Source organism: Pagrus major, chromosome 5, assembly GCF_040436345.1.
Source record: "Pagrus major chromosome 5, Pma_NU_1.0".
Classification (NCBI taxonomy): Eukaryota; Metazoa; Chordata; class Actinopteri; order Spariformes; family Sparidae; genus Pagrus; species Pagrus major.
Genome location: NC_133219.1, coordinates 18,552,414 through 18,567,549, shown reverse-complemented (window position 1 = coordinate 18,567,549; position 15,136 = coordinate 18,552,414). Strand labels below are relative to the sequence as shown.

At 39.4% G+C, this 15,136-nt stretch overlaps 1 protein-coding gene across 1 annotated transcript; it reads right to left on the bottom strand.

Annotated features, from left to right (window-relative positions):
• Positions 1–1,371: 1,371 nt before the first annotated feature.
• Positions 1,372–13,950, bottom strand: npffr2a (neuropeptide FF receptor 2a). Its single transcript, XM_073466671.1, has 3 exons — positions 13,623–13,950; positions 6,810–6,909; positions 1,372–2,224 (listed from the first exon to the last, which is right to left on the bottom strand). Exons 1-3 carry the CDS (start codon positions 13,948–13,950, stop codon positions 1,372–1,374), a joined length of 1,281 nt encoding a protein of 426 aa, XP_073322772.1.
• Positions 13,951–15,136: the final 1,186 nt, after the last annotated feature.

The following is a 15,136-nucleotide window of genomic DNA, read 5'->3' as shown; positions in this document are numbered from 1 at the left end:
GCAGGAGCAGATACCGCTTTATCCTATAATACAGACAGAAAACCAGTGGTACAGGTTTCAACTTTTTGGAAAGACTGAATAGGTCTTCTTTTAAGGCAATGAAACGACAGTGACTGCCCAACTGTCTTCACTAGACTGGTATATTTTCTTATAATTATATAATATATAATGTTTAATACAGTGAAGTTATATAAGTAGCCTAAAAAGCTGTATAATAATGTACTTTGCAAGCGGCAGACCAACTAAAGACTAGGTTGCATTGCCAAGTTAATTATATTCAGTGAACTTTAAAAGCATGATTTTCAAATGCATTGCCAGTACTGAAGAACCTTTGTTTATCAAAGGAACTTGGGTTTATTCTCTTTAGTCTGTTAGACAAGCTGCTGACACAATTATTTAACAGGATGAAAGCCTTGATCAGTTTCTTAAGGTCAGTATCCCTCTGTAGAGTTTGCTTCTCTGAAATGTAAAAACAGTTGTGGGCATGAAAAAAATTGTGCTTTATGATCGAGATAACTGAAAGATTCTTACTTCAGTTTGATGTTCAAGGCCTTTGACTTTTTAAAAAGTTTGTTTTTAAAATAATCTGATTTCTAAATAAGGTGATATGACTTAATTTTACAGGCCATAGATGATTTTCTGTATTCAAGGTCTTAAATTACTTTAAGTACTTCTCATTCTCAATAGAAGTGATTAATACTGAAGACGGGGAAGGTTGTTCAATCTAATGTGTCAAATCCTTCTTGTGAAATCTGCTCTGCAAACATCAAAGTACATACATGTTTGATGCATCTCTATACATTAATACATACAGGTTTTATAAGGTACTGTATGTCGTGGAGCAGGACAGTAGCCTGTTATCAATGCAATATCAACCAATCCTTACGGATTAATTATGCACTCGCGAAAGAGATTTGTTTTCCTTTCGTTGACAGACACAAATCCAACAGCGCAGCCTGCTTTCATTTATAACACAGCACAATGTGTGCAACATAGATTGTGCACCTTAAAGGTGATGAGTAAATCTTCACACCAAATGAGTATTCTCTTTTTTTTAAATTGGTCATTTAAAGTTCATTTCATTTGTTTCAGAAGCAAACACTGTTGCTGCATTAATTAAGTGGTGAAGGACAGTCAAAAGGAAAGATTTCTGCTTCACATGTCATTTCCATTTTCCAGTTTTTGTCATTTTTGCCTATTTTATTCGACAGTATTATAATTACCTTGACAAATTCAACATAAACGTCAGCTTCTAAAATGTATTCAGGTGAGCCTTGACAGTGGAGGCCTTTATTTTAAATGGTGAGGGCTATTTCCTTGTCGTGTGAACACCTTTACTTATCACCCAGAAGACTGTCTCTACGTGTCTCCTCAAATAGACACTGCTGTCACACCTCCGCTGCTGCAAGATGCCTTCTCCAGGTCCTCCATCACCAAGTCCTGTTCAGTGACATGGTTGAGTCGCCTGGAAGTGTTCTTATCTAGGCTGTTGAGGGAAATGGGCTCTAGGGATGTTTGTGCATTGTTAGCTGGGAGCACAGAGTTTCCCTGCAGCCTGTGCGAGTAGGTTTTCCTCCGTTGTCCGTCGGCCGTGCACAGGCTGAATTTGAAAATGGCTTGAAATCCTCTGCGGAAATTCTCATTAAAGAAACCGTAGATGATGGGGTTGACGCTGCTGTTGAAGAAGGCCAGCCAGTGGGCAAAGGGGTAAATGTAAATGTTGATGATTCTGTACTGCTGCTCAGTCAGGCTGGCATAGTCGCTCAACATCATGAGGGTCCACAGAGGCAGCCAGGAAAGGATGAAAAGCAAAGCAACTATAAGAAGCATTTTAATCACCCTTTGCTTTTTCTTTGACACAGTGTGGCGGTTGTCGTGGCCTGGCTTCCCTCCTGTTGGGACTGCTGTTTTGAAAAGCGTAATGCCAATCCGGGCGTACATGATCACGATGAGGGACAGAGGAGCAAGGTAGATATTTGCAAACAGGACAGTGGTGTAAATCTTCCTCATCTCCTGGTTTGGCCAGTTCTCTCTGCACCAATAAAACGGGCTTGTTTTGTTATCGTAGCCCAGTAACACCCGAATGGTTTGCTCCTTGGTCACTTGTAGCATCACCCCAGAGGGACACATGATGGATATGGCCAGAACCCAGATAATGACTATTATCAAGGTGGCTGTGGATATGGTCAGCTTTTGCTTGAATGGGTAGACAATACATCTGAATCTGCAAAAGGATTTAAAAAAAGACTGGATAAGAAAGATGCAAGGAGAAATTTAACCTACTTTTAGATAGCTTTTTTCCACAGGAAATTGAGTGACAGTAAAGAACATTTACTTATATGGTACAACATTTATATTTAGATTTACTGTAAATCATCCAGGCTCTTATCACATGGAGGGGATGTTGCCAGGGACCACAGGGTCCTATGGTAAAGGGCTGCACATGAGAACAAGCATGAATTTGCAACAGCTGCTACCAGGTACGCACAGGCATCCACTCGTTCATGCATTCACATGTGCACTACCTCACAAACGCTGACTTCCATGGCAAATTTCAGCCTCTGAAACCGGCTGGGATCACCTTTAACACCTTACTTACCATACTTTTGAACAATTTGTGTCTGCACATTTGTGCACTGTGCTAGTACTAATAGAGACACACAGTTAAAAGTACCAAGAAGCTGTGTTTTCTCCACAGGAGCAATTTGCACCTGTTCAGGGGGCATAATGAACCCTTTTGGCAAAAATGCATGAGGGGACTTTCTATATTTTTTTAAAATAGTAACACTGAACTAATAATTTATTGTAATGCCTTGCTCTGTTATAAAGGGTAAACTAATTATGTGACTGTGACAGAAGAAAGTCTCCAGTGGAAATTAAACCAATTAAAATAAATCATTATTTTTCAGAGAGTGCCGATGGAGCTCAGGATTGATTAGGATTGCTGCTTTACTCCAAACAGTTTTACTATATGAATCTGGACTGTGTGTGTGAAGAACATAGAACATTAATAAACAAATTAAGTTAAGCGGCTGTGCCTCGTGCATAAATATGTGTATTTAAAGCTGATATCTAATAAAGGGTCTTGTCAGCTGGTCTCTTAATCCTCGCTCATTATTCCTCAGAGATTCCTCCTCGCTCCTTGAGCCTCACTCCAGTCAGAGCACAAATAAGAGTTTTGGAACGGCCTGCGAAGTGGCGGATACACTTGGTTTTATTGTACAATATCAGCCTCCAAGGGCGAAACTATGGCTGCCAAAGGGTGGGAACATTTTTGTAGACCAACTAACCGGTAGAGCTGTCAGCCACAGCTAAAAACAGGCGTGCAGGTCAGTATTTATGAAAAAACAACAACAACAACAATGTAAGGAAATAGAAAAAGTGATTTGGCTTTTGAATTAAAAATGTGTTCAAAAATACAATGACGTTACTGTTTGTGCTTCATTAAACCATTCCTCGCTGTGTCGTCCAATTTGTACTGCAGATCAATTTCAAAACAAAGGGGGTGTAATTAACACAGCTACCCTTTCTACCTTCATTGTAATCTGTGACTTTATTGTCATCTGTTAACAAAAGGTACGTAATGATCATGCCAAATTGTGCACAAGGTTGTCTTTGTGCTTCCTATTTAGAAGACCAGAGAGACAGTAGCAAGCTGTTCTTGCCAAATGGTCATGAATAGGCCATTGTACACTTGAGATTTTCAATGACTGCTCTGTTGAAGTTCTGTACGATTTCTCTTTGAACGCGACGCTTTCTAAACTTGACAAAACTCTCTGAAAAGTGTAGAGGTTTGCACTGAGTTTACATTTTGGTATTTATAAGGAGTGCTATATGTTAGTTTTGCAGTGTCTCATGCAGTCTGTGACAGTCCAGCCAGCAGCAGTGTGTCTACTGTTGGGGTGGCTAATACGCTTTTTGGCCTTCCTTTTGAAGTCAGATCCATCCATCTTCATTTCTCTCACTGTAGAGTGCTGAAAACATGTATGACTAACCAAATCAGTGACCCTCTGGCCAATGTTTTTTTTTTTTTTCTTGGCTTTGTGAAATGCTACTGCTCAAGCCTTCAAAAATGTGTCTGCCCTTCACCAGCCATCATCTATGATGCCTATTGACCAATACTTTATATGTATAAATATAAAGTTGACTTGAGTGATAATGTTTATCATTCTTTTTATCTACATCGGAACAGTTACTTCTCTGCTCATGATCTTTTCATTTGATCCTGAGTTGCAAAACACTTTGTAAAATCTGCTTCAGCCTCTTTGAACCATGCTGATGAAAAAGTCGGAAATGTTTTTTTGGACTACAAAACTTCATCCGACTTTCCATCGGCATTTGGCAGCGATGGTGTAAGTATTTCAAGAAATAGTCCTATATTCAGAATATTTAAGCCAAGGTACAGACGTATTATCAGTAACTTGTATCCAAATTTCAACTGATTTATACAGCTTTGGCAGTTTAATCAGTGACAATTCATCATATTTTATTCGATTAAAAGTATTATAGTATAAGCTAGAAAATAGAAATATTCAAGTAAAGTATACATATATATTTAATGAATTTTTAATGAATATACTGACATTCGACCAGTCTTAGGAGTGTAGCAGAAAACAGAGCCTTCACTGTGAAGAAGCTGCAGGAGTGTGATGGAGTGAAGACACCGAGGGTAAAACCACTTGTTTAAACTTGATTTGAATATAGATTTGCTCATTGGACACTTGTTCTCGAGCAGATCAGTTGGAGACATTGCAGGCGAGAGATGGGAATCATTATCATTAGACTCAACTGGCATCTCCCATTATAGGCAGGAGAGGGATTGACACAAGCTCTCACTGAGAAAGAATCTTGTGATTGTTAGTTAGTTAGTGAGAACAGAGACATGCAGAGACATCCAGACCAAGAAATGTATTCCTGAATTACTGTAGCTGGTGTTATTGTGGTGTTTCTTTAGCACTTTAAGATATCAAGCCAATGCCATCCCAACATACTATTTAGAATAATAGTATAATTGATAATGGTATAATAGCAATAAGGTCACATCGGAATAAATACAGACTCTTTAGTGGTCTGGCTTATCCGTGCATGAACACACTGTCCAAAAGGGCAGCCAAGACAGCTTTTGATCTCCTCTTTCAAATCAAATTCCTATCATGTGTCTGATAGATAGGTGACTTTGACTCTTGGATGTCAAAGCATTTCAAACTCCAACTGTCCTTTCCGGAGGCGCAGACACCGTCCAGTGATTACAAATTGTGAAAGAGTGCCTTCACTGCACGTCGAGCGGCTGAGGACCAGGCGATGATAAAATACCAGCGCTCTCATTTTCACAGTTCAGAGAGCTGTTGTAACTCCACTGGTTGTGTTACCTTGCTGGGCTCCAGTGTTAGCGACAAACTATAATTCCCCACTGTGAGATTCTGCAGCCTCCTCCATCCACATGTTGTTACCTCGATGAACAACTGGGCAATTCAGCACAATCGTTAAAAAGAGGGCGAATACAAGATGAAGATGAGAAAGCTGCACAATCCTGCTCATTTGTCTGTTTTGATAAGTGCTAGAAAATAAGGTAAAAAGGTCAAAGATCAAGTGACTTGATTTTGGTCCTTTGTTTTTTAAGATTCAAGGACATATGACCCTGGGAACACAATATCTGTGCTAAATTATTCTACACCAAAGGTACACTTAAAGTACGAGGTCTGGCTGGGATCGGTTCTAGCCAATATAATGATTATAGACTATGACTTAAAAAAATAGCCTTTATCTCAGGGGATGGATGTCCCTAAAATGAACTGTCCTTTTGATGCATTATATGCCCTTTTGCCATCAGTGAGCTTGGCGGTTATTACCTCAACCAAGGAGGTTGTGTTTTCATCGTGTCAGTTTGTCGGGTGGTTTGTCAGCAGGCTCGCACAAAAACAACATGAAATTTGAAATGGAGGATGGGTCTCTGCAAAAGGGGACTGTTGGCACTTGGCGGAGGTATGCGCTCCACTGAGTGCAAGTCTAGTTTTTCTCTTTGCTTCTGCAAAGTGGGAAACATCATGCCAACTATTATTGTGATTATGACACCAAACAGGAAGATGCAAAGGTCTGAAAGGGATTATAAGATTTTTTAATTAATGTGATGACAACTGCCTGTGGGATGAATATCGTGCTTTATATTAGCGTAAAAACACAAGCAGAGAAAAGAAACAAGTATCTGCCATAATACTCTGTAAATCATCTGTCGATGGTAAAACTTACATTATTATTACAAACTGAACTTTAAGATAGTATATAAACTAGATGCATGTCTGCCTCTCTTTAATTGTAGTTTGTGCTAAATATTGATTCTGGTTGTTTACTATGGTACTGTTTCATTCTGTGTTTGAAGGCCATACCATAATGTGCAGTCTCCAGTAGATGAAATCTGAATCTGCAAAAATTGCGGATGAAGCTCAGGCTGTATTGTCACACAAATGAGGCAATGGAGAAATAAACAAAGCTTTAATCCTATGACCTGGATTGTGCTGTATTAACACAAACAAACTGCATATCAGTTTGCAGTGTAGCTTCCAATCTTTTTCGAGAGCTTTTTTTTATCTTCAGAGAAGGCAGCCGTGAGATATGAATTAAAGCTCTAAGAAGAAGGAAGTAAATGAACTGTGAATTCTTTATATTTTCTCATAATTTAATAGGATTGTGCAGCCTTGGTTAAGACTTTTAGAAGGCTTTTTTTTGTGACGTGTAATTCAAATGTGAAAGTTGCTGGGAAAAGGAAATGTACTGTTATATGTAGCAGTGGTAGTAAAATACAGCCTCTGTACCTGTCAACAGCGATAGCGACCAGAGTGAAGACAGATGCTGACACTGAGATCCCTTGAACCATGCCGCTCATTTTGCAGACCAGGCTTCCAAAAGGCCATCCTGTTAAAGGGAGAGATGCAATCAGCTGATTTACCGCTAAGTCAACACATTAAGACAGAACACCTGTTGAGACTCATACAGATTCACACACACAAACCCATCAGAGTACAGGAGGAGCTGAAGGAACTCGACGTGATGTATTGTGTCCCAAGGGTGAACAATCCTTTTCTTTGCAGCACTTAATCAGGGCTACTGGTGACTAGTAGCAGAGCTGCTGACAGTGTAGGTGTCCTATTGTGGCGGACTCAAAATAAATACAGACTGCGCACTTTCATCAGTATAGCCCTCAGTTTCTGTAACACTTGCTTGGATTAATTGCCATACACTTTTCCAATACAGAGAGTAATAATGCTGGAGCTTAAGGCAGCACTGCTTGGCTGTTTCCACTGCCCTGATTTTCTACTACCCTGCTCTGCAGCTCAAATTATTTGAAGGTGATTGCTGACCTTTCTAAGAATGTCCAACCAGAAGCTTAAAGGTGGAGACATCATCTGAGTTTCCAAAGATAAATTGGTCTAATTTCAAAGGTATGTTTGTGCATTTCTTCAGTATGATTTTAAACAATGTTTGTTTAGAAATTATGTAAATGATGTGAGGATGTGTTGGCATCAAGCTCAACACACTATCTCTGTGACCAACGTTGTCATAGGAAGCCTAAAAGAGGTGGGAGTGAGGTGGGATGATGCATGTGCTAGATAATAGGATGAAAGTAACAATGAACCTATTTTTTTCTTTGACTGTTGTTTATGCTTTCACATCCTATTCATTTTTCTCTTTTTCACATTAAGCATTTTTTTCCTTTTGTCTATATGCAAACAGCTTCTTCATCCATTGTCAGAACGGAAACCTGGACTTACAGCAGAGCCATACTCCTTTACAAAATGTCTTCTTCATTGTGGGCAAAAAAATACACATTACCATTGCCTCAAAGCTCCTACCAAATGCTTATCAGGTTGCACAGTCTACAGGGATGGTCCAACTCTTATTATCTTTCTATCTACAAAAATGCAAAAGGTTTTAAACACTGATGGGTAAGTGGTGCTATTCTAAGAAAACTTTATTAAGTTATCTTGATCAAACTTGAAGCAGATATGCAGCATGATATGCAGTCCCATTATCCACAATATCTTATTTAAAATTAAATGATCCATGTTCAGTACATATGGAGAACTTTCTGGAGTAAAATCATCACTTTCAGTTCCTTGCGATGCTTCTTTCATGTGGTTTACAAATTGCGGCGGGCCAATCAGCATTGATTCAGATGAAAAATCTCCATCATCTTCAATTATAGGCCGTAAACATCCTAATGGTGCATCAGATGAAAGCTGTCTTTGAAAGAGTTGTGCTTGTGTCACTGCGGCTGGAGACAAAGTGACAAGAAGAAGCACATAATGCTCTGTAAAACTGATCTCTCATCTTGGGTTTTCATCAACAACATAAACCACAAAAACACTCGGAGGCAGAATGACACACACATCACCACAATGATAAACATGTGCAAGGGAGATTTAAATCCTCAAATCCTATTTTTACACAAGAATATGCATATATGTATACAGTATATACAGTATATACATATATACGTTTTAACACAGGAAAACCTTTAAAAATAGGCAACTGACTGCTTTCCCATCTCTAGTAGACGAGTTTGCCTTTCCATTTTTTTGTTGTCGTTTTCTGGTGTGCCAAAAAGCTCCATGGAGGCCAGTGACAATGTACGGTGGTTACATTTATACATCTCTTACTTTCACCACTGCAGAGTCATTTCACCCAGAAATGATTGCCAATTGTACCCCTTCTGTGAAGGCACAGACGTCTAGAAACTGCACTTTGAACCAAGACTTGTCCCGCTAAGTGTCACTGTCCTGTTAAAGTTTGATTCATAACCCCATCAAATGTCATTGGCTGTCTGGATGTCCCACTCCCTGCTGCTGAAAGGCCCTGTGCAGCATGAGGCTGTCATCACAAAGCTTCCTGGTAGGGATGCTGGAAGATTGGTGATGAGCTCTGCCCAGTTTCTGACTGACACAGTGCTTCATGTTCCAGTTGAGTGACTGAGTTTTCATCTCTTTGACACCAACAAGTCTTTCACCTCCTGTGCTCGCAGTCTTTTATGTGCCTTTTTTTTTTCAAACGGCAGCCTTGACCCTTTTCTCAAGGTGTCACTTTCTCTGTTACTCAAACACTGCTCAGATTTGAGAGGTGCTTTTTTGACTGTTGTGCTTCTAGCAAGATTTCTTTTGCCTATGATCCTTCGCTTCTTGTTCTCCTCCCCGAGGAAGGTCTTCCATATCCGTTGAATGTCAGTCAACTGGAATGACCGATGACACCCCCCTCCCCTCTCTGTAATGTCTACCTCTCTGCTGTATTTCACATGACATCAAACAAATGACCAGACAGAAAAATGGCTATTTGATGAAGCTTTTAATGTTCTTTTACAGATCTCGGAAATACACTCACATTGAAAATGTCACAGTAAGTGGGTGATAATTACCTAGCAACATATTTGAAATTTCTTTGACATTAACCCCCCAATTACCATGATGGTTACCTCATAAGCTATCGTTCTATTGTTATTTCAGAATAAAATTATTTTATTTTTCAACAAGCAGTTAATAAATAGTTGGTAATTTCCTTAATACATTTCCAGGAAACTTCCAGCTGGTTACTGCTTAACATCTGCTAAACATCAGTTTCCAACTAGGTTTTGTCCAATTTCTGCAGGTCAGTACATTTAAGTACGTCTTTTAAAACGCTTACATTCTCACCAGTTCAACAATCAAGCTCTTTCTCTGTCACACTGAAATTATAAACATTGGTGAAAATGTAAATAATTAAAACATGTACTTTACTTTACTGACCAATAGACCTGTAGAATATTATTCTGAAATCTTTTGGGGGGAAATTTCAATACATATGGAGGTAATTATTTTGGTAACTGGGGGGGAATTTTAATTAACCACCTACTCACCATGAAATTCGCAGACCTGTAAAATGAAGTGTTACCCAACTCTACTTAAGACATGTTTTTAACATAACAATTTGCTTTGAATAATAGTCTTTTTCCCCCCCAAAAAATAGCTAGTTTAAAATTCTTAGAAACACATCCAGTTCTTCTCCTGCTCATTGCAAAACAAAGACTACATGAATATGCAAATATTTTTGGCAGCTGTGGACCTTTTAGCAGACACATGCTGGGTTTTTATGAGTCACAACCAAAAGTTGAATTGGCCACAGCTGAGCACAAATAAAAAAACATCTCAGCACCTTTCAGAGGAATTTGAGTGAATTTTAATTCACTGTCCAGACAAAGGGCTCAATAGTTTGTGTGTGTGTGTGTGTGTGTGTGTGTGTGTGTGTGTGTGTGTGTGTGTGTGTGTGTGTGTGTGTGTGTGTGTGTGTGTGTGTGCATGAGTACTAAGTACTTATGTAACTGAAAAACAGAAGGTACCCCATGCACTGCAGTGCTTCTCTTGCGGGTGCAGCCGGTACAGGGCAAATTACAGTAGATTGACATGACATGAGAGGAGAGAGTGTGGCTAAACAGGTGAACCGTGCCAGATTCCTTCAACATGCCTAACCATCCTCACATAGTCAACTTTAACTTATGTTGACATCTAAAGTATACATGTGTTCATGTTCACAGTTCACCTGCTTGATTGCATGTAGTGCCGATCCATATTGTATTCCAGCTACAATCTCAAAATATATGGAAAAAGCTCACGTGACCAAAAAAATACTGAAACAAATGTGAACTGCCAAAGGCATCAAACAATTTCCGTTAAAAATGTTTCATTTGTAGTTAATATTGTGAAGATCATAGTGTTTGTCTGCCACTCTGCTTTAAAAGTCAAGTCTGCTTTCTATCCCAATCCACCCCTGACCCCATGATTCATTGAACTGTCTGTGTGCATCAAATATATTGTTGCCTGTTGTGTAGTGTGGTTAGTGGTAGTGTTATTTTGTCTCACATAGTAAGGCAGGTAAAATGCTTGTATATTTGATCGCATGCTGTCAGGAGAAATTATACACATATAAACTAAAAGTAGGATTGTTGCAACAGTAGGTAATATATTTATGTATTTATATACATGTATATATGCCAAAGAGATTTTTGTAAAACTCATGATTGCATGATTCTAACTGCGATAATCTACTGCAGAGCTAATAAGCTTTCATTCTTGTTTACTTCTGGAAGCTGCAAGCTGTCCATTTGTCACGTCATTGCAGCAGGGATTCAATCATACAAAGCACTCTGCCAGCTGTATTTCCACAAACTCTATGCCAGGGTCTAGCATGTCTCTCATTCAAACAATGACTGATTACACATTATTTGCTAGATAGATGGATAATGGTGAATAATTATTTATATATCTTCAAGTCAACATTTTGTAGCAATAAACATGTATTAATCACTTTTTTATTGGCCATATGTCAGCAGATTGTAACATGATTTGAAAAATGAGACCTCTCCCGTCTCTCTCAGTTGCCTATACAAGCCTGTGTATGATTTGTTTAAGTTGCTGAATGCTGCTGGACTGTAGGTTTCTTTGTGAAGGACTCAGGTCGGATTTTCAACAACAGGCCAAAAGATGTGGCTTAATGTATGTTCTCGAGTGCCTCATCTCAGTGCCTCGCTCTGCTTTCTGCTAACAGAGAGCAGCAGTTGAAACGTTAGTTTAAAAATGGATACGGCTTACATAAACTAATGACCGGCTCTCAACACAACACAGAAGTTCTCCAGAGCCCCTTTAATCATATATTGAAAGATAAGAAAATCTCTGAATAAGGCAGTTAAGTTGATCCACAGTCAGTGCAAATTTCCTTTTCATTCACTTCACATTCTTATGCTTAACAAAAGAGAGACATGTTCGCAGGTTTTATTTACTTATCTTCAACCTGGCTCTCCACAATCAGTTTGATCAAAATCAAACTAATTTCAAAAAGCCTGACACTGCCTGTCAGTACAATTTTTTTCTGAGTTTATCGTCTTTTGAAAAGTTTATGGTCTTGATTTTAGTCAGTTGAGAAGAAACTCTTCTCTCACTGTAAGAAAACATTTTCTGTGTCATTCCCAGCTCATCAAATACTGACGCTTTAACATGGCAACGGATTGGACCAAAAATCCCAAAGCGTCAGTATTTAACAAGTTGGGAAACCCAAAGCAAGAATGACACTCAAAAATCAACTTGTCTTACAAAGTGGACCTTTAAGAAAACACTGCAGCCACAGCAGATTGCCTATATAAACAATCTGAACTGGCAGCCGCTATCACTCGCCTTAAGAATTGCTCATGTGAGATTTGTGTCATCGAGAGCCAACTGTCAGGTCCAATCAGCACGATGTGTAAAAAGCCCTGGTCTTATTCATGCATGCAGGGAAAACTGTCGCCTACATGATGAATCACAAAGTCAACTCCTCTGAGCCTTCTTGACTTTTGATTGCCACAGGCTGCTAAGAAAACAACAAGGTTCATGCTTTGTGGCATGGCCCCGTACACCTTAGTAGTGCACATTAATGTGAGTCTAAACTGGAAAAACAAGTTCACCCTCCAGTAAATGAAATGATATCAATGATTAGATATTAAGGGTCAAGTTTATCAAAGGATTAACAAGGCTAGCAGCTCTGTGGAGCTGAGGGTGGCACCAGAAGAAAAATATAACCGTTTATTCTCTATACAATATTCATTTTAGGATACCTCAGGCTGAGCTCATTAGACTCACCTCTACTTCATCAACCTTGATTCAGCTTTTATTAGTCAAAGCTTGACCTTCTCACATTTCAACATCCATCTACCTCACTTGTACTTTGTTGGATCCAACTCTTGGACCAGCGTTCCTCAGCTGGAAATTCAGAGGACATTGAAAGGAAAAGGGGAGTTAAGGTTTATTAGCGGGGCGTTTGAGAGCGGAGTTGAAACCTGGAACATAAGAGCTTCCAGTTTACACAAATGCAGCTAGACGAGATGGTGTATTGCTCCCATAGCAACAGCTCTTTACTTTGGTGTTACTGTCAGCTCTCTGCAGCTGCTCCATGTTGCCCTCCCAGGAAAGGGATGTCAGAGGATCATCCATAATATTTCACCAACATGGTTTTCGCTCTGTCACTTGGATCTGTCAAAAACGATGCTGTCTTGTTTGGTCTTCCCAGTGGGGGAAATGAAGACCATCACCAAAATAGACCATGAATGCGTTATCATCGTCGTCACAAATTTACAATAGGGATACTCCCCTGTTCAACTTCCTGTGAAACCAACTTGGCGTCCAGCATCCAGACACACACAAACCAGACTCCTGCCACCTGACAAGCTGAGTAACAGCAACGGCAAAACCATCAGCCCGCTTGATTCCAGCAGAGACAAGGGAACGGCTTAATCTAGTTATGAACATTACAGTGTTATTATTAGAACGTGAAATTAAATGAAAGGTGACATCTCAAAACATGGGTCATTTAGATAGATGAATATAATTTTTTGATCCCAAATGGGTATATTTTTGTGGATAATAGATAGTGGGGTGCTGGCCCAAGTTGTGGTTCACGCTCAAGGCCAAGATGATTAGATTGTGTAGCATGTTAGCATGGGACCTTAACAGTTAACTACAACTGAGGCTGTCAAGTTGTCTGGCAATTAAGTCGTCAGTTTATGAACTGAAGTGTTGGACAAGTGGAGATCACTTGTCCAAGCATCACATTGAAAGCTTCTAATTACTCACCTGTAATGATGTTGTCAAGAAGAGTTGTGGGCATGCAGAAAATCCCAACCAGGAGGTCACTCACAGCAAGGTTCAGGATGAACAAGTTGGTGACAGTCCGCATGTTTTTGCTCCGCAGCACAATGAAGCACACCACTCCATTTCCCACCATGCACACAAGGAAGATCAGCAGGTAGGACACGATGAAGATGGCTGCTGTGGACGGCTGATGAAGGTAAAATCCCACATAGGTGATGTTGTTCCTGGGTATGACGGACTCCAGGGAGGAGTTGTAAAATGTCCAGTTGTCATAGAGTTGAGTCAAGTTGTTCTCAAGTCCTTCGTTCATTTTAAACCTGGGAAATGACAAATGAACAGATGACTTAGTGGTCAATCAGCTTATTTTTCTTGCTTTCCTGGTTACTTGGTTAAGAGAAGGAAGAAAAAAATGTATTGCAGGTAGTGTACAGTGGGTTTATCAGAGCATTTTTGCTGAGGACAACTGGCTGCTGTGACTGGAAATGTAAGGATAAACAGAAAGAGCAAAACCAAAGCAATGAGCTAAAACACACTGGGATGTTGAGAACTGCAGAGTCAGGAGATAACTCCTTGTATGTTGCTGTGAGCGGCCTCTCATTTTGAAGGTTGTCATTTCATCTCATTGCTAAATTAAAACTATTGAATAGTGCAGCTTTAAATTTGAATTGGAAGTCATTTTTAGTTACAGTATGACGTCGTCCCAGCGTTTACATTCATCACAGTGCAATTATTGTAGTCAGAACAATCAAAAGGTCATGCCAAAGGTTAAGTGATCAAGCAACCATTAGACCCCCGACAATATGACATGTTCTTAATTTATGTGGTGGGATAAAGCCATTTAGTGGTACGTACAACAGTAAAGCCCTTCTGGCAGATCGTTATGTCAGTCGACAGCAACTGCCTCACATTAGAGGTGAAGTCAGAGAACTGTCTGCAGCTCTCTGTGTATGCTTCTGTTTTGGGAGTATAATCCAGTCTCCACAGAAGTAGCATTACTTGTTTACTGCGTACAAGTAGGTGAAGAGAGAACAATAACAATCGCATAGTGGGGTTTTTTATTCCCTTGAGAGAAAACTGGAAGCAAGAGAGAGTGACTCGCACAGGAGGACGGCTGCGATGCATTGTGGTTTGTCTTCCATCATTAGACAAACCAGTGTCTTGGCCTCCTTTTTCATTGGTTTCTTACCATTTGATTGTTGAGTGTCACTTCAAAATAATGAGCTTTTAATAGTTTTTTCATCAACATTTTGCTTGGAATATTGATTTTTTTATTGCTTGTTTTCATCTTTTATTCTTTATCTTTTATTATTTTAAGTTTTCATTTAATTGCAATTGGTGTGCATTATTCTCTAAACCTGTTTTTATACCATGTTATTGCTTTTTCATTCACTTGTTTGATTGAGTTTGATTGATATATCAGACCCGAGCCACAAACCAAAAGTGTTGGTATTTGATGGCATGAGAATGAGGCTCCAGAATCGCTAAAAAAGTTTGCC